Below are 19,078 nucleotides of genomic sequence, written 5' to 3'. Positions count from 1 at the left end.
ACACCTCAATCATGTCTCCCCTCAGCCTTTTCTGCTCGAAAGAAAACAATTCAAGCATATCTAGTCTCTCCTTATAGCTCAAATGCTCTATCCCAGGCAACATCCTGGTGAATCTCCTCTCTACCCTCTCCAGTGCTATCACATCCTTCTTATAGTGAGGTGACCACAACTGCACACAGTACTCCAGCTGTGGCCTAACCAATGTTCTGTACAACTCCAACATTACCTCCTTGCTCTTATACTCTATACCATGAGTGATGAAAGTAAGTGTCCCATATGCCTTCTTAACTATCCTGTTCTTGTGCTCTGCCGACTTCAGGGATCTGTGAATAATTACCCCAAGATTCCTCTGTTCCTCTGAGCTTCCCAGTGTCCTGCCATTCATTGAATACTCCATCTTGTTTCTTCTCCCAAAGTGCATCACCTTGCACTTATCAATGTTAAATACCATCTGCCACTGCTCTGCTCATCTGACCAACCCATCTATATCTTCTTGTAACCTACAACCATCTTCTTCACAATAACTGCCCTACTAATCTTGCTGTCATCTGCAAGCTTGTTTATCAGTCCCCACATATTTTCATCGATTTCATTTATGTATATAACAAACAATAGGGTTCCCAGTACTGATCCTTGTGGTACACTGCTGGACACCAGCATCCAGCCACTCAAACAGCCTTCTCCAGGCACTGGAGTCCAATACATATAATCAGTCTGGATAGAAATAAGACATAGCAAGGGTAAGAAGTCCCTGGTGGGAGTAATTGAAAGGTGCCCAAGCAGTAGTCCCGCAGTGGGACACAGAATAAACCAAGAAATACTAAGGGTTTGTAAGAAAGATACAACAACAATCATGGGTGATATTAACATGCATATTGACTGGAATAATCAAATTGGTTAGGGTAACCTTGAGGGAGAGCTCACTAAATGTATCAGAGATTGATTTTTGGAGCAATATGTTGTGGAACCAACCAGGGAGCAGGCTATTCTAGATTTGGTATTATGTTGTGAGATAGGGCTAATAAATGATCTCAAAGTTAAGGATCCTCTGGGGAAGTGTGATCATAGCATGCTAGAATTTCAAATTCACTTTGAGGGCGAGAAATTGGAGTCCCATGCTAACATTGTGGAGTTTAACAGAAAAATTACATTGGCATGAGAACAGATTTGGCTAGGACAGTTGATGAACAGTGGCAGATATTTAAGGAGATATTCAAGTCCTCTCAACTAAAATATATTCGAGAGGAGAAAAGGTGGTTAGAGGGATAAAAGACACCCATGGCTAAGCACGGAAGTTGAAGATAACATAAAGACAAAAACTAAGGCATACCGTGTTGCATACGTCAGTGGCACACTGAAAGATTTGGAAGTTATTAAAGATCAACAAAGAGTCACTATAAAATAATAAAAAGAGCAAGGGTAAAGAAAACTAATGCAAAATATAAAAACAGACAGCAAAAGCTTCTATAAGCATATAAAAAAGAAGAGAGTAGCTAAAGTGAATGTTGGTTCTTTGGAATATGAGGCTGGGGAGTTATTAGCGAAGAAATGGCTGAGACACTAAATCAATATTTTACTGCAGTTTTCACAGCGGAGGACACAATTAATATCCCAATAGTAACAGAAAATTCAGAGGTTATAGAAAGAGAGGAACTTAGAACTATCATCATCACTAGGTAAAAAAGCACAGAGCAAACTATTGGAATTGAAGGGCAGGCTAGTCCCCAGGGCCTGATGGCCCATATCTTAGGGTCTTAAAGGAAGTGACATTGGAGATAGTGGATTCATTGGTTACAATATTCCAAAATTCCTTGGATGCAGGTTCCAGTGGATTGGAAAATGCTAATATAGTGCCCTTATTCTAAAAGGGAGGGAGACAGAATGTAGGAAAGTATAGACCAATTAGTTGAACATCTGTCATTGGGAAATTGTAAGAATCCATTACAAAGGAAGTAATGACAGAACACTTAGAAAGTCACAATGCAATCCATCAGAGTCAGCATGGTTTTATGAAGGGTAAATCATATTTCAGCAATTTGCCAGAGTTCTTCGAAGATGTAACAAGCAAGGTGGATAATGGTGATCCTGTAGATGTAATATATTTGGGCTTTCAGAAGGCATTTGAGAAAGTGCCACACAAAAGGTTAATACACAAGGTTAGTTCTCCTGGGATTAGGGGTACTTTATTAGCTAGGATAGAGGATTGGCTAACCAACAAAAAGCAGGGAGTTGGGATAAATGGGTCTTTTTCTGGTTGGCAAGATGTAACTAGTGAGGAGCGTCACGGTTTGGTCCTCGGGCCCCAACTATTTATAATCTATATTAATGATTTGGATGCAGGAATAGTAGGTGCCATAACCAAATTTGCAGATGACACAAAAGTAGGTGGGATGGTAAGTTGCAATAATGAAATAAGAACTTTACAAATGAATTTGGCAGATGGAGTTTAACGTGGATAAGTGTGAGGTTACCCACTTTGGTAGGCAATCAGCCAAATCTCCATTCACAGCAGCAGGATGGAGAATCCCAGCTGTGAGTGAGATTGAAGAATTCCAGCCAATAACTGCCCTTGACATCAAAGTAGAATTTGACTGAGTATGGCATCGAAGAGTCCTAGCAAAACTGAAATCAATGTGAATCAGGGAGAAACCTTAGGCTGATTGGAGTGAGACCTGGCACAAAGGAAGATGGTTTTGGTGGTTGGATGTCAATCATCTCAGCCCCAGAACATTGCTGCAGGAGTTCCTCAGGGTAGTGCCCTAGGTCCAACCATCTTCAGCTGCTTCATCAATCACCTTCCTTCCATCATAAAGTCAGAAGTGGGAATGTCCACCGATAACTGTGCACACAGTGTTCAGCACCATTCCCGTCTCCTCATACTTAAGCAGTTCATATCCAAATGCAGCAAGACCTGGACAATATCCAAGTGTCAAGTAACATTCATGTCACACAGGTGCCAGGCTATGATCATCTCCAACAAGAGTGGGTTTAATCTTCACCCTTTGACATTCAATGCATTACCATCACTGAATCCCCCACTATCAACATCCTGGGGGTTATCATTGACTAGAAACAGAACTGAACTTGCCACATAAACACAATGGCTGCAAGAGCAGGTCAAAGGCTAGGAATGCTGCGGCGAGTAGGTCACCTCCTGATGCCCCAAAACCTGTCTAGCATTTACAAGGCACAAGTCAGGATTGTAATGGAACACTCTCCACTTGTCTGGATGAGTGCAGCTCCAACAACACTCAAGAAGCTCAACACCATCCAGGACATTGAGTGTTACCCCTTTCACAAACATTCAACCCTATCATCACTGATGAACAGTGGCAGCCATGTGTACCATCTACAAGATGCAGGAAATAACCAACATTCATTTGGCAGCAGCTTCCAAAATCACAACCACTCCCATTTAGAAAGATAGGAGTAGCAGATACCTGGTAACATCATCACCTGGAGTTTCCCTCCAAGACTCTCACCATCCTGACTTGGAAATATATTGCCATTCCTTCATTATTGCTGGGTCAAAATCCTAGAACTCACTCCCTAACTGCACTGTGGATGTACCTAAACCTCAGGGACTGCTGTATTTCAAGTAAGCAGCTCACCACCACCTTCTGAAGGGCAAGTAAGGATGGGCAATAAATGCTGTCCTAGCCAGCCATGCCCACCACCTGTAAATGAATTAAAAAAGAAAAAGAAAGCTGAGTAGATAATGATAATTCCAGTGGTGCAGTACAGGCAGGCTGAAGAAGACAGAAGCTGGATCCAGAAGCTGACAATAAGCAAAGTTGCATGTACTGCAGCCCTTTCTGCTTCTTGAAGGTAGCGTTAGTAGATCTATACAACCCAGTCTGAGTTGAAGAGGTTTTGCAGATGTGAGCTATTTCTGGTGAAGTGCATGCCAGTGGAGCTCAGGTTAGTTGTACACCACTGCTGGCTGGGGATCAGGCTAAACACTAGAATCGTAGAATCCCTCAGTTGCAGAAGGAGGCCATTCGGTTCAAGTCTACACCGACCACAATCCCACCCAGGCCCTATTCCCATAACCCCACATATTTACCCTGCTAACCCCCTGACACTTGGGTCAATTTAGCATGGCCAATCAACCTAACCTGCACATCGTTGGATTGTGGGAGGAAACCGGAGCACCCGGAGGAAACCCACGCAGATACGGGGAGAATGTGCAAACTCCACGCAGACAGTGATCCGAGGCCAGAATTGAACCTGGGTCCCTGGTGCTGTGAGGTAGCAGTGCTAACCACTGTGCCACCGTGCTGAGAAAGAAAGTTTTGAAAGATCTTTTGATTATAATTGATGGAACATATGCTGAGTGGATTGCTGAGTGAATTCATAAGATCTGTGTCAGTCACATCTGTCAATGTGTGATTTGTAGATTATGATGAACCACAATTTGTCTGTTAGTTCATGCTTAACTTATGTTGATTCCAGAGTTGAGTCTATAGAAGCTGACCTCATATATTATTTACCAGTTGCTTTGTTTGACTCCTCGACCGGACAGATTCATCTGTTTAATCTCCAGAATCTTGTGGCTTAATTCTTTCAGTAAATAACTGAGATTTTTAGATTTCTTATTTTTTAAGTTACTTGTCTCTATTGAGATCATAACAATAAATAAATCGACTCTAATGTAAGACTAGATCAATTAACTTGCAGTTTGAACTTGTTGCTATATTGTAATGTTCAATGAATTAATAAATTCTAGGAGAATAAAATTTAAATTAAATAACAAGGGATAGTAACACTAAAGGGATCTGAAATTTTCTCTGAATTACGATCTGAGGAATATAGATAATAAGAGTTGTGTTAACACATTTAAGTTAACTCCCTATAAAATAAAATGATAATAGCTCAAGAAGTGGCTCTTTGGTGAACCCTAATGTATTTAAATCTTAAGTTCAATTCTGTTGTATCAGTGAATAGCCTCAGAAAGAAAGGCATAGGAAGTGTCCTGGATAGTTACATGTGCAGGAAGCGCGGTCAGATGGGACAGCTCAAGTTTCAAGTTTTGGAATTGCTGAGCGGGCATGGATCTGATGGGCGAATGGCCAACTCCTGTGCTGTAATCCTTCTATGATTCGAAATTAAAAAAAGAGCAAATGCAGGACAAACTCAGCAGGCCTGGCAGCAGCTGTGGAGAGAGGAACAGAATTAACATTTTGCATCCACAGGACCAGTGGACCTTGCTGTTATCAAGTGCGTTCAGCAACTCCTGGATACCATGTTGAGTGAATCAAATTGGCTGAAGACAGACCGGGATTGTTGGAGACATCAAGAAGAGGTCGTAATTGATTATCCGCTCGATAATCAATTAGATTAATTGATCTAATTTATCAATTAATTAGATGGGTGAAGATGGGTGAACTTGCAAAAGACTTCAATCTTGTTTGTACCTGGGAACATTGCAGACCGTGAGTGTATAGCCTGCCTCTGGATTTAGCCCTTGTCTGGGTCTATTCCCAGTCTCTGGAAACATCCCCAGTCTCTTGAATATATCCTGTCTTTGGGAGGATTACAGACTGATTCAGTTGGGCTGTTAGAGGAGGCTTCAGTCCCTCGCTCCGCCCCTCTGTATAAATTGCAGAGTCCCGTGTGGTCCCACATTCAGTTTGCTGGGATTAGGATGGAGTGCAGGTCGGATCAGGTGGCGATGAATCCCAGCTCTTGCCCGTACCCGGGACAGCCACAAGTCCAATCCACCGTTATTACCGTGGCCCAGAATGTGCCCCCGATGCGGGACCATTTCCTCTGGTCCATCTTCAACTTCGGCTATTTGAATTTCTGCTGCATCGGATTCATGGCGCTGGTTTACTCGGTCAAAGTGAGTGAAAAACTGGGGGATAGATCCCAGGGGAGGGTCAGAGACCCCCGGGGAGAGGAACCCCGGGGTGGGGATAGAGGGGAGTAGCAGAGACCCCAGGAGAGGAATAAAGTGCTGCGATAGGAACACTGACCTCTGAGGGGGAGCAGATGTTGTTTGGCGGTTTTACAGAATCGAGAACCTGTCGGAATATCAGCCAGCTTCTGTTAAAGTTCACAGAGCTGTGAGATCCCGGGTCTAATGGACAATGTTTAATAATGAGAAAATCTCACTGGGAAATCTCTGCCGTCCTGTTAATCATTTGTGAATGTTTCTTACTCGGGAAACTTTCAAATTGAACATGTGTAATCTACAGTGTTACAGACTGAGTATCATAGAAACTTACAGCACAGAAAGTCACAATTCGGCCCATCGAGTCTGTGCTGGCTCTTTGAAAGAGCAGACATGCTGAGTCCCTCACTCCTGTTTTATTGTCGGTAATTCTGTAAATTCCTCATTCCCAAATTCCTTTACCGAGAGAAAGATGGGGAAGTGCAACTCGCTGCCGTTAGCAGTCTTTGAAGCAAATAGCACCGGTGCATTAAAGAGGACCAAAGTTTAGGCGGAAGAAATAGAAGGATATGTCCCCTCTGACAGTACATCGCTCCCTCAGTTCTATCCCTCTGACAATGCAGCTCTCCCTCGGTACTGACCCACTGACAGTGCAGCACTCCCTCAGTACTGTCCCTCTGACGGTGCAGCACTCCCTCAGTACTGTCCCTCTGACAGTGCAGCACTCCCTCAGTACTGTCCCTCTGACAGTGCAGCACTCCCTCAGTACTGTCGGTCTGACAGTGTAGCTCTCCCTCAATACTGATCCTCGGACAATGCATCGCTCCTTCAGTACTATCCCCCCAACAGTGCCGCATTCCATCAATACTGTCCGTCTAACAGCGCAGAGCTCCCTCAGTACTGACCCTCTGACAGTGCAGCACTCCCTCAGTACTGACCCTCTGACAGTGCAGCACTCCCTCAGTACTGACCCTCTGACAGTGCAGCGCTTCCTCAGTACTGACCCTCTGACAGTGCAGCGCTTCCTCAGTACTGATCCTCTAACAGTGCATCGCTCCTTCAGCACTATCCCTCCGACAGTGCCGCGCTCCATCAGTACTGTCCGTCTAACAATGCAGAGATCCCTGAGTACTGACCCTCTGACAGCGCAGCACTCCCTCAGCACCCACTCTCTGACAGTGCAGCACTCCCTCAGTACTGACCCTCTGACAGCGCAGCACTCCCTCAGCACCCACTCTCTGACAGTGCAGCGCTCCCTCAGTACTGACCCTCTGACAGTGCAGCACTCCCTCAGCACCGACTCTCTGACAGTGCAGCACTCCCTCGGCACTTACCCTCTGACAGTGCAGCGCTCCCTCGGCACTTACCCTCTGACAGTGCAGCGCTCCCTCAGTACTGACCCTCTGATAGATTTCCTTTTTATGGTGACAAAGGATATCTGCCCCTGGATGTTTCAGAAATTTCCATCCTACAGGTGTTGAAGCACAATTGTCACTGTCTCAGTGTCAAGTTTCATAGCAGCAATATGAACAGCTGTTCTTCCATTTTTGCTGCATTGGGCAGTATCTGTGAGTTGAGTGATAACACACATTGCTGCAAATCATTGTCCGCAACTAACAATTAAAATCACAAAAATTAAACTGGATAAGACAGTTCCAATTTTAACAGTGGAAATGCTCCTTTAGACAAACTACCTTGCAAAGATTATAAGCTTTTACAAGTTATCAGAATTTCCCACGCTCTATTATTGTGTTCAGGTAGCATCGACATTTTCAGGTGATGTTGTATGTATTCACACTTGTCTCGTTTTAGTCCAGAGATCGGAAGCATGTGGGCGATCTAGAAGGAGCTCGGAGTTATGCATCTACAGCCCGAACACTCAACATTGTGACCACGGTGCTGAGCATCCTTCTTATTGTCATTTTCATTGTGATGGCATTCGCTGGCGTGTTTCAAGCGGCGAAAGCTATACACCAGCAATACCCAAACTAGTCTAATTACCATCAAGGTTGAAGTGATGGTGGCAGCGACTCATTGCCCATGACAGGAGCTGTTATATGACAGAATTATTTTCCGAACTTGATACATCCTATCATTGATTCTTTCCATCTATTGTGTCCGTGTAGTGATGGCATGTTTAATGTGATCACTTTGCAGCAATACAGATTTATTTCTCTTCACCAACATGTGGTCTTGTTTGTACTAATAAAGCAATTGATAAAAAGTTTGGGGACTTTTGGTATTCAATGGCCTGTTTCCTGTGTTCAACAATGAATACTCCCACTTGACGGTAGAGAAAAACTTCTTTCCTGCATCAAGTTGTGGCTAATTGCATCATGTAAAACAGTCAGTTCTCGGGACTGACATACTTTGTTGGGAAACATTATTATGCCGAATGTCAGTCAGTGTTTCAGTTCTGAAAGTCTTTAACATCCAGGTGCTGCTGTTTACACACTGAAGTTGCCTTGATATATCCTGGGGGCTTTGAATGGGTCTACTCAATAAATAGCTGATGAGAAAAACCTCTCTCCTTGGAGTTTACAGGGCTCTGAGTAGTGAATCATGGGAAGAAATGGTCACTACCGTGTGGGAGAATATGGATGACCTGTTGGTCTTTTCCTGGCATGGTCAACAAGTCTGAATAGTTTTTATTACTGCATGAAGGCTGAGGAGATCCGATTTTGGTGCTCAGAATCTGAGGCGTTCTGATGTCTCCTCTGATACATTTTCACTCTTTTGTGAGTCGGTAACTATGGAGCAGAATCTGAAATAGTCTCCTCCTGTGGTGTCTGGCACCCAGGGTTGCCGAATTGCCTAATTAAAGACATTTCTGAAGATTTGATAATTGGACATCCTCCTCACGGATTGCATCAGCAGCCACTGAGCGACAGGATTGGAATCATCTCTGAATGTTAGGAGGGGAAAACTGAGGTGGAGAAGGAGATAAACTCAGGTTTGGAAGAAGGGAGAAATGGAGGGCAGTGAAAGGATTTGTAGAGGGGGAGCCTAGGGTGGGAGAATCAGTTGGACAGAGCTCTAAGCATCGGAGCTGATACCAAAGACAATGTAATCATTGTGGGATCTTCATACAAATCACTTTTAGATTCATGGATATTTACAGCATAAAAGGAGGCCATTCAGCACATTGCATCCGCATCATTCAATAAGATCTGACTACACTAATTGCATTTTCCAGCGTGTGGCCCATAGCCTGGAGTTTATGGCAATGCAAGTGAATATCCAAAAACTTCATAAATATTATGAGAGTTTCTGACTCAACCACCCTTTCAAGTAATGATTTCCAGGCTACCACAACACTCTGAATGAAAAGGTTTCACCTGAACTCACCTCTTAGCCTTCTATCTCTCACCTTAAATCTATGCTCCCTGGTTATTGACCCCCTCTACTCATGGAAAACGTGTCTTCCTATCCATTCTATCAATGCCCCTCATAATCTTATACACATCTGTCAGATTCCCTCTCAACCTTCACTGCTCCAAGGAAAACATTGCAGTCTATCCAATCTTTCCTTATAGTTCAGACCCTCCAGCCAGGCAGCATCCCGGTAAATCTGCTTTGCATTCTCTCCAGTGCAATCATATCCTCCCTATAATGTGGTGACCAGAACTGCACACAGTACTCCAGTTGTGGCCTCACCAGTATTTTCTACAGTTTCAGCACGACCTCCCTGCTCTTGTATTCAATGCTTTGATGAATAAAGGCTGCTGCCTTAACCATCTTCAGTACTGCCATCTTCAGGGAGCTCTGCAAGGTCCTTCTGATCTTCGGTATTTTCCTGGTTCCTATCATTCAGTGTAATTCTTTGTCTTGTTAGCGCTCCCTATGTGCATTACCTCACACTTTTCTAGGTTGAATTCCATTTGTCACTGCTCTGCCCACCAAACCAGTCCATTGGTATCCTGCAGTCTATGGCTAATCTCCTCACTATTTACGATCCTATCAATTATTGTGTAATCTGTGCACTTCTTTTTCATACTCCTTACATTTAAATTGAAATCATAAATGTGCACCACAAATAGCAAGGGTCCCACTGCCAAGCGCTGTGGAAACATCCCTCTACCATCACCTTCTTTTTCTTGTCTCTCAGCCAATTTTGAACGAATGTGCCATTTTGCCATAGCCTTTTACTCTTAGGGGCAGGGTGAGGAAGCAGGTCCCAAGTCTCCCTCAACTGAAATGGGAATTGAACCAGTGCTTTTGGTGTTATTCTGAACCACATGCTAGCCAACTGAGTGAACAGCTGACCCCAACCCCTTTGTCCATTTGTGCAGGGTTAATTAGAAATTGTAGAGATAAAGATTGGCTAGGAAATAGTAATCATAATACAATTAAGTTTCATTAAGTTTGAAATGATATACTCCAGTCACAAACTAGAATCTTATGTTTAAAAAAGATAAATAACAATGAGAAACATTTAAAGAAACAATTCAAAATGTTCAACTAAAATACATTCCATTGAAGAACAAAATCTTAGCAAGAAAGGTCCATCTATGGTTTAGTAAAGAAGTTAAGGTTTGTTTTAGATTTAAAGAAGAAGCTTAAAATGTTGCAACCTATAGTAAATCTGAGAAATATAAACAGAAAATGTCGGAAATCGGAATGTTAAAATGTTTGCCAATATTGGAAAATGGTGGCACAGTGGTTAGAGCACTGCTGCCTCACAGCACGAAGGACCCAGGTTCAATTCCAGCCTTGGGTGACTACCTGTGTGGAGTTTGCTCCTGTGTCTGCATGGGTTTCCACTGGGTGCTCTGGTTACCTCCCAGAGTCCAAAGATGTGTAGGTTAGGTGGATTAGTCATGGTAGATGCGTGGGGTTAAAGGGATAGGGCAAAGGGACGGACCCAGGTAAAATGCTCTTTTAGAAAATCGGAGCAGATTTGATAGGCTGAATGGCCTTCTTCCGCACTGTAGGAATTCTATGAAAATAATTAGCAGGTCTGTCAGCACTTGTGGAGAGAGAAACAGAGAGTGGGATTCTATTAAAAGGTATGAAATTTGTAAATGTTGACATTCAGAGGGACTTGTGTGCTCATACAAGGAAGACAGAAAGTTTGCATTCAGGTACAACAAACAATTAAGAAGGAAAATGGCATGTTGGCCTTTATTGTGAGTATCTTGTAGCACAAGAATAAAGAAATCTTGTTACCATAACACAGGACTTTGGTGAGACAACATCAAGTGTACTGTGCTCAGTTTTCCCTTCATATTTAAGAAAGGCTGAGACAGACAGAATAGGAATCAAGGGATGCGGGGAGAGGTCAGAAGGTAGAATTGAAGCTGAACATCAGCCTGTTGAATGGTGGAGCAGGCTCAATGGGCTAAATTGTCTATTCCTGCTCCTATTCATTATGTTCTTATTTTATTCTGTCCTTAGATCATAAAATCATAATGTTAGGGTGAAATCAAAGTAATGGACACAAAATGGTTACCTGGCACACAAAATGGACTCTGGGAAAAGACATTAAGAGGCACTGACTTTGGGCACAGACATTACACACAGAGTTAAAACCTGTAGTGTTTAAATTATTGCAGGAAACAGGTCAGACTTTGAGGCACCTTAAACTTGAGATAAAAGCAGACCCAGAACAATGAGTTTGATAACGAGATCAGCCACTGATGGGGGACATAAATGCATAAATGTATATAACAAGATCATCCATTGATAGAGGACATAACTGCATAAATGTATCTACTCTATGTACAATGATGTGATAATTGTCAATGTCCGTACTTGTCTATGTATAACAATATGTTAACCGTCGATGTCCGTATCTGTCTACTCAACTTGTAACGATGTGCTAACGGCTAATGTCCGTACTGTCTATTATCTAAAAAGTACAAAAGATGCTCAACTACCATTGTATAGTTGGGAAGGTGACTGCCTGTACTGCGGAGTGCCAGCGCTTCTCCCACAGCTTTGTCCGAATAAAACTGTTTGTTGAACCTCCGAAGTGGTGAATTTCCCACAATAATAGGATCATAAGATATAGAAGTAGAATTAGGCCATTTGGCCCATCTAGTCTGCTCTGCCATTCAATCTTGGCTAATAAGTTTCTCAACCCCATTCTCCCGCCTTTTCACTGTAAACTTTGATCCCCTTACCAATCAAGAAACTATCTATTTCTGTCTTCAATATACTCAATGACTTGACTGCCTCAGCCTTCTGTGGCAAAGAATGTCACAGATTCACCACCACTGACTGAAGAAATTCCTGTCATCTCGGTTCTAAAGGGTGGTCCCTTTATTGTGAGGCCGTGCCCTCGGATCCTAGTCTCGCCTACTAATGGAAACATCCTTCCACGTCCACTCTACCCAGGCCTTTCCATATTCTGTAAGCTTCAACTAGGTTCACCATATTTTACCAGTAATTAGCAGTAACTCCGTGAAATGACACTTTTCACAAACAGTAAAACTGACAAAAAACTCAAATTGCCCTCGTCAGTCATACAGAACCCACCAATAGAACTCATGTACTAATAAATAGTGTAGCACTCTAATATCTTATCTGCATCTAATCATTGTCATAAAACCCAGTGTTACCCAGAAACTCGTCGGCTACAATCACCTGCACTGCACAGGGTCTGACCAGTCACAGGTTTCACTCAGTCCTTAACGGGCTGCTGCTCCCACTCCATGTTGGCGTTGCTGGGCTCTGTAGAAATTATTGATCTCACATCCACATCACCGCTCCATCTCCTTTGTTTACTGAACCATGATTCATCTCCCTCTAACCTGAATCTCCCCAGTTCCCAATACAAATGTAAACCAACTTCCCAAGCAAAAGAATCACGTGGCACCCTTTAATCGGAATCGTGTTTTACACTCAGGACGTGTAAACTCAATTCCCCACCTTAGCAAGTGGTGCCGGAAGTAGATTCTGTTACAGAGCCTCAGAAGGTAGAGTGTACCCGTGTGAAATGTGTTCAGTGTTGGGAACGGTACTGGTTCATTTCAATTGTTTCTCTTTCGGAATTTCTTACAGTTCATCATCCCCTTCCGATCCAACCTACAGCCACCCGGTTCCGTACCTGCTCCCCAGACACGCACACCCAGACTCAAGGAGCCTCTACCCAAATCCCCAGAACTCTGCAAGTGTCTATGGGCTGATAACGCAAGCCAGTGTGCCAAACTTGCAATCTCTCTGTGTATTAATCATTTTAGACCCTAAATGTTAGTAAAACTATAATTTTTAAGTGAAAAATGTTCGTGCCAGCAGTCATTAGAACATAGAACAGTACAGCACAGAACAGGCCCTTCGGCCCACGATGTTGTGCCGAGCTTTATCTGAAACCAAGATCAAGCTATCCCACTCCCTATCATCCTGGTGTGCTCCATGTGCCTACCCAATAACCGCTTAAATGTTCCTAAAGTGTCTGACTCGCATTATTTCAAATAATGTGGTATTTTGATTCATTAGTCTTAGTGTAGCTAAACTTTAATAATTCAACAATTTAGTGATTTAATTCAATCCTATTAAAAGTATGCATTACAGAAAACTTTACATACGGCATATAGAGGAATCACTGCTTTTCTTGATTTACATTGATAAGCTGGACCTGGGTGGACAGTTTCAAAATTTGAAAATGATACAGGACTTACAAGCATGGTGAACTGTCAGGAGGCTAGAGATAGACTTCAAGAGGATAAAGACAGGCTGGTGGAATGGGTAGACAGGTGGCAGGTTACATTTAATGTAGAGGAGTGTGAAGTGATACATTTTGGTCAGAGCAATGAAAAAAGGAAATGTAAAATGAAGTGTACAATTCTAAAGGAAATGAAGATGGCAGGCCAGGTGGAGAAAGTAGTTAATAATTTATACTGACTCCTGGGTTTTATAAATAGGGGCACAGAATACAAATGTGAGGAAGTTGCAAACCTTCAGAAAGCACTGGTTCAGCCTGGTTCAGAAGAGCTAATGACCGGGAGGGCTATGCAACTGCCCGTGTCCATCATTACAGGAGGGGCAGATGTAGGCCCATTACGGGACAGGATTAGACGAGATGTTTTAGGATTAAGCGCCCAATTAAAAGATATGTGGAGAACAGTCCGGGTCAAACAAACAGCGATAGACGAGCAAAATGAACTAGAACAGATCCCTGAGGTACCCCCGGCGGGCAGTAGAGTTATGGTAAAAACATTACCCGCAAAACCTGGATTCACCCCCAAATGGAATGGCCCCTATGAGGTTATCGTCAGTGGAGACACCTGTGCCTGCATAGATATGCAAGGCAGGGGTGTCTGGAAACATTGGACTCAGTTGAAAGAATACGCTGGCACCAATTGGAAAAATATGTAATGTGCTCAATTCACAGATACGTGAGACGGTTGATCTCCAAGCAAGCTGAACGGGTTCGCGGGAAGTTGCGCGCGGGCGGTATAGCCTTTGAACCATTGTATAATGGTCACGCAGGTTAGTATAGGATGCTTCTCTTGCTGCTTCTCACGACCCTGGCCCTGTCAGCCACAGAGGGAGAGTATAGATGGAATTGTGAGGATTTAGGGACAGAGCACTGTAAACATCTCTGTAACGATGACTCTGTCTATTGTAACCACCCGACACATGGGATAGGCCCCTGGGAGGTAACCCGTAGGGACCGCTGCTCAGGATCCCTTAACCGTAACACGTTGCCAATCCTGTTGGAGGGGCGAGGTGATTGGGAACTTCCATGCAATGTAACCTGGTGCAGCTGGAGTTTCCAGTGCTTAATTGAGGAACCAGGGGGGACCTGTGCCCAGCAAAGGCGGAGGATTCAGGAGGATGAGTAACTCAGCAAGAGACTTGGCTGATCCAAGCGGTCATTGCACCAGTCCTCTAGAAACACTTTTATGTATATGTCGTACCTGTATGCATCACAATAAAATCTGAGCAAGTGCTGGGTCTGCTTGCACTTTCCCACGCACGGAGGCGGGGGTGGGGATCCTTTATTCCCTATCCCTTTGAATGAGAAAGAAACAGTTAAATGGTTGTTAAAGCAAAATGGGACGGATGAAGGGGGGGGGGGGCGGTTAGAGGTGACGGAACTTATACGTATAACACCATAAGAGAGGCTAATAGTGACGGACGCGTAGTCTCATCAAGAAGTTCACGTCAAAACACAGTTAATATTACTAAGATAGAGAAGGAGCAAGGCCTGGATAATTGTAATCTAACTTCCTTCTCCAGTAGTTACCAACCTTTTAATAATCGGTCAAAACCCCCGCCCCACTTTGTTCTCAGAAACAACCAGAAGGGATCTATATGCATTACTAGGAGTGGTACCAAATCAGTGGGCTGGAGTAATTGTACCCAGATTCTGAATATTACCACACCTACCATGTCCAACCAACTGATACTCCTCACAAACTGCTCAGGAAAGTCTATTAATGCCACCGGGCCATGGTCAGTACAACATCCTATTGCATATAATGGAACATACTTTGTATGTGGGGATAAGGCCTATCCGTGGCTTCCCCAGAATTAGTCTGGATCATGCTACCTAGCATATGTGGTGTCCTATATTCACCATTACACCGACTTACACCCCGAGGCACACCTGCTCAGGGCCAAGCGAGCCATTAGTGAGACAGAACAGTTCTTCATGATAGCCTACCCGCCTTATGGGACGGCAAAAGCAGCACAGGAACTTATACAAATGGCCTCAACCCTAGAGAGAATTGCAAATGAGACTTGAGATGTGTTCGAAGAGGTGAGCATGGCCATATCTGAGATATCAGCAGAGGTTGTAGCTATTTGGACCACTGTGTGAAGCTGGATGAACTAAGAAAGGGCATGATGGGAAAATTGGTCAACTATTTGTTACAATATAAAGAACGGCTGACCAAAGCTATTTCAAAATGCCAGACCCCTGTAAGAGTTAATAAGGCTGTATGAATAAATAAAACAAGATAAGGTCAGGGAGGAAGGACCTTCTTCTGTTCCATCAAAGGACATGATGGAACAATAATGGGACAACAAGTTCTAGGGGGTCAGCAAGTTAAAACCTGATTAATGATATTGCTCACGATTCTATTACTAATCGAATTCCTGAATATGCTCTGGTCACGAAAACTGATAATGATTATGTATAAATACTGAACTGTTTCTCTGTGTAATTGCGGACTTGGGGATGAATTAGCAAGTTGTAATAACTGCTCTCTGAACCCAAGTTTCAGCCAAAACTGCATGCAGTCTGTCGTAAATAAATAGTTGTATTGTCAGAACGAATTTTGTTTGAGTCTATCTATCACAGTCAGGAAGCAGGAAAGTTTCAACTTCAACATTTGGCGCTGCGAGCAGACACCAAAACCCTGGGTGAATTCCGTGGGGGACTGAAGAAGTGATCGAGCCATGACCCGGAGGGAAGAGGCGGACGCTGGCACAAGGTAAGATTCACCTTGGTCTCTCTCTCTCTCTCTCGGATCAGTGCTATGACCCCTCGTCCCTGGCGGAGGACACTAACAGGTGATGGTATTCGAACCTAAATTGGACTGTGAGTAGAGTATTTAGGGTCAGGGACCCGATTGTGGCTAGCCTAAGGTCAAGGACCCCTTGATCTCATTTTACATCCGGATCAGGGTTACACAGGCTTAGTTTGGGTCAGGGACCCTGTGACTTGAATAGTTTGGGTCAGGGACCCTGTGATTTCTTTAGTTTGGGTCAGGGACCCTGTGATTTGAATAGTTTGGGTCAGGGACTCTATGATTTGACTTTGGTACCAGGAATTATTTTTCTTAAGATTTTTTGCCAGGGGCACAGTATACTGACGTTATGGGACAGAGTTTAGACAAAACAGGGGGCAATTCTCCATTGCTTTTTATGTGTTCTGAGTCCCCTACTCAGGAACGTAATTTACGTCGCTTATCCGCCGCATTAAACAGTAAATTTGGTAGCGATATTTGGCCACTAGGCAGCACATGGAACTTAGAAAATTGCGCTGCAGCAGAAAAAGCTATTTGGACAAAAAATGCGGGTTCCAAGTGGAAAACTTTGATTTCAAAATGGAAAAAAGAGTCACCCAGGCGCCACAAACAGTCGCTATTAATGAGTTGGAGGGATTAAACGCCTGTAAAAAAGGGATTGATGAATGTGTGGATGGGAAATCTAAGGATTGGGAAACTTTAAAATTGGAATGTGAACTTTGGGGTACGAAATCATCGGGTGATAGGCAGGTTGGGCTAGCCCATCAGGTTAAACAACAGGAGGATCCTCCCAGTTGCTCTGGCGTGCCGCTGTTTCCCTATTCAGGCGATACGGAGGAAGAGGAGGAGTTAAAAATCTCCTCGATGCTGTTCAGCTTCCTTGTCAATTGGCTATTATTAAATGTGCTGCGCGCACGAAGGGGGACACTCCTGTGCAATTAGGGAATGCCCGTGCTGATTCAGCTGTTAAGGCGGCAGCTGAATCGGCCTCTGTGATTGCTCCCACTGGGGGTAATCAGGCTCTAAATCGGGTACCTGCATTGGGAATGAAGGGCATGCCAGAGATAACTGAGGTTCAACATTTACAGAGGGACGCCCCTGATTCTGAGCGCACGCTATGGAAGTCAATGGGGTGTTCGCACTCCTTGACACGGGACCTCTGGCTTACCCCAGTTGGTCAAGTTTGTATCCCGGATTCTTTATTGCCAGTTCTTATTGACTATTTGCATTCTTGTACCCATCTTGGCAAGGAGGGAATGGTACAGCTACTTCTAAACACTTGGTGATGCCCAGATTTGAATACAGCAGCGCAAACACGGCTGGATAGATGCCTCACTTGCATGAGAAATAATAAGGGTAAAGGCATTAAATGCCCTCCCGGAACTACTCCCGTGCCAGATGGTCCTTTGCCTGTATACAGCTTGATTTTATTGAATTACCAAAAGTACAGTGCTATAAATATTGCCCAGTAATAATCGATGTGTTTAGCAAATGGATTGAAGCCTTCCCCACCACAAATTGTACTGCACATACGGTGGTAAAGTTATTATTGACAGAAGTTATTCCCCATTTTGGGGTACCCAAAATGGTGAGTTCAGATAATGGATCACATTTTGTGGCTCGGATCAATACTGAATTGTGCGAAGCACTCGTAATTAAACAACAACTGCACTGCGCGTATCACCCGCAGGCAGCAGGAATTGTGGAAAGAGCCAACGGGACTTTAAAAGAAAAATTATCTAAATTGACTGAAGAAACAGGGTTAAATTGGTTAAAGGTATTGCCCTTGGCACTGTTTCACATCCGGGTGACTCCACATTCGCGGATTGGACTGTCAGCTGCAGAGATAGTCTACAGTCGGCCAATGAGGACTCCCTGGGATGCCCATGACAAACCCCTAGAGGGAGTAGACCTCCATGTGATGGGGGAACAGCTGCAGAATTATCTGAAGCAATTAACACTTTCTCTGAAGTTTCTCCACTCACAGGTGAAACAAGCCCATCTCCCAGTACCAGCAGGGACAGCCACCCCTCGATATCCAGTGATCGAACCCAGAGACTACGTATTGGTGAAGAACTGGGAGAGAAAGAAGTTGGGACACCACTGGAGTGGACCCTTTCAAGTATTGCTGACTACACCGACTTCCGTCAAGCTTGAAGGACGTTCAAGTTGGATTCATTTGTCTGACTGCAAAAAGGTTGTCTCCAATCAAGACATGAACACAGGATGAAGATCATCATTATATTTTTTGGACTTTCTGGACTATTTGGCCTTAATGGCCACTCGGTAGTGAAAAAGCGAACTACCCGGGGACTGCATGCCAATACCTATTTATATATGTCATATATTTATGCTGAAAAACTGAATGTAAGCAAGTGTTGGGTTTGTACCCACATCCCCGTCCATTCGAGGGAAGGAATACCTCTCCATTCTGGCGCTTTTATCTGCAGGGCAGGGCAGCAAACAAACTGATTCTTATGGCCTCAGCATTGGAACAACTGGCAAATGTAACAACGGCGGAAGCCAGGGCAACTGGACAGGCACTGGCCGAGGTCTCGGCTGAGGTAGTGGCTGTCCGGACCGTGGCATTACAAAATCGACTGGCTTTGGATTACCTGTTGGCCTCGCAGGGAGGAACGTGCACCATTGTAGGTCAGGAATGCTGTACTTATATCCCAGATGCCTCTGACAATATCACCAACCTGGCCAATAATATTAAGAGACATGCTGATCAAATTCAAGAGATTGGCCGTGAATTTCA

General features: G+C 43.9%; 1 protein-coding gene across 1 annotated transcript; it reads left to right on the top strand.

Annotated features, from left to right (window-relative positions):
• Positions 1-5,619: 5,619 nt before the first annotated feature.
• On the top strand, positions 5,620-8,114 carry LOC144499187 (dispanin subfamily A member 2b-like). The gene is made up of 2 exons (XM_078221288.1): positions 5,620-5,845; positions 7,709-8,114. The coding sequence occupies exons 1-2, from the start codon at positions 5,648-5,650 to the stop codon at positions 7,886-7,888; spliced, it is 378 nt and encodes a 125-aa protein (XP_078077414.1). The 5' UTR covers positions 5,620-5,647; the 3' UTR covers positions 7,889-8,114.
• Positions 8,115-19,078: the final 10,964 nt, after the last annotated feature.

This window comes from Mustelus asterias, chromosome 9 (genome assembly GCF_964213995.1).
Source record: "Mustelus asterias chromosome 9, sMusAst1.hap1.1, whole genome shotgun sequence".
Classification (NCBI taxonomy): Eukaryota; Metazoa; Chordata; class Chondrichthyes; order Carcharhiniformes; family Triakidae; genus Mustelus; species Mustelus asterias.
This window is presented reverse-complemented; position numbering and strand designations above follow the sequence as displayed.

What these genes read in the sequence shown, in the direction of transcription:
- LOC144499187 (XM_078221288.1), top strand. Translation starts at nt 5,648, where the DNA reads ATGGAGTGCAGGTCGGATCAGGTGGCGATGAATCCCAGCTCTTGCCCG. An exon ending in CGCTGGTTTACTCGGTCAAA is followed by an intron (nt 5,846 to 7,708) that starts GTGAGTGAAAAA and finishes GTCTCGTTTTAG; the next exon opens with TCCAGAGATCGGAAGCATGT.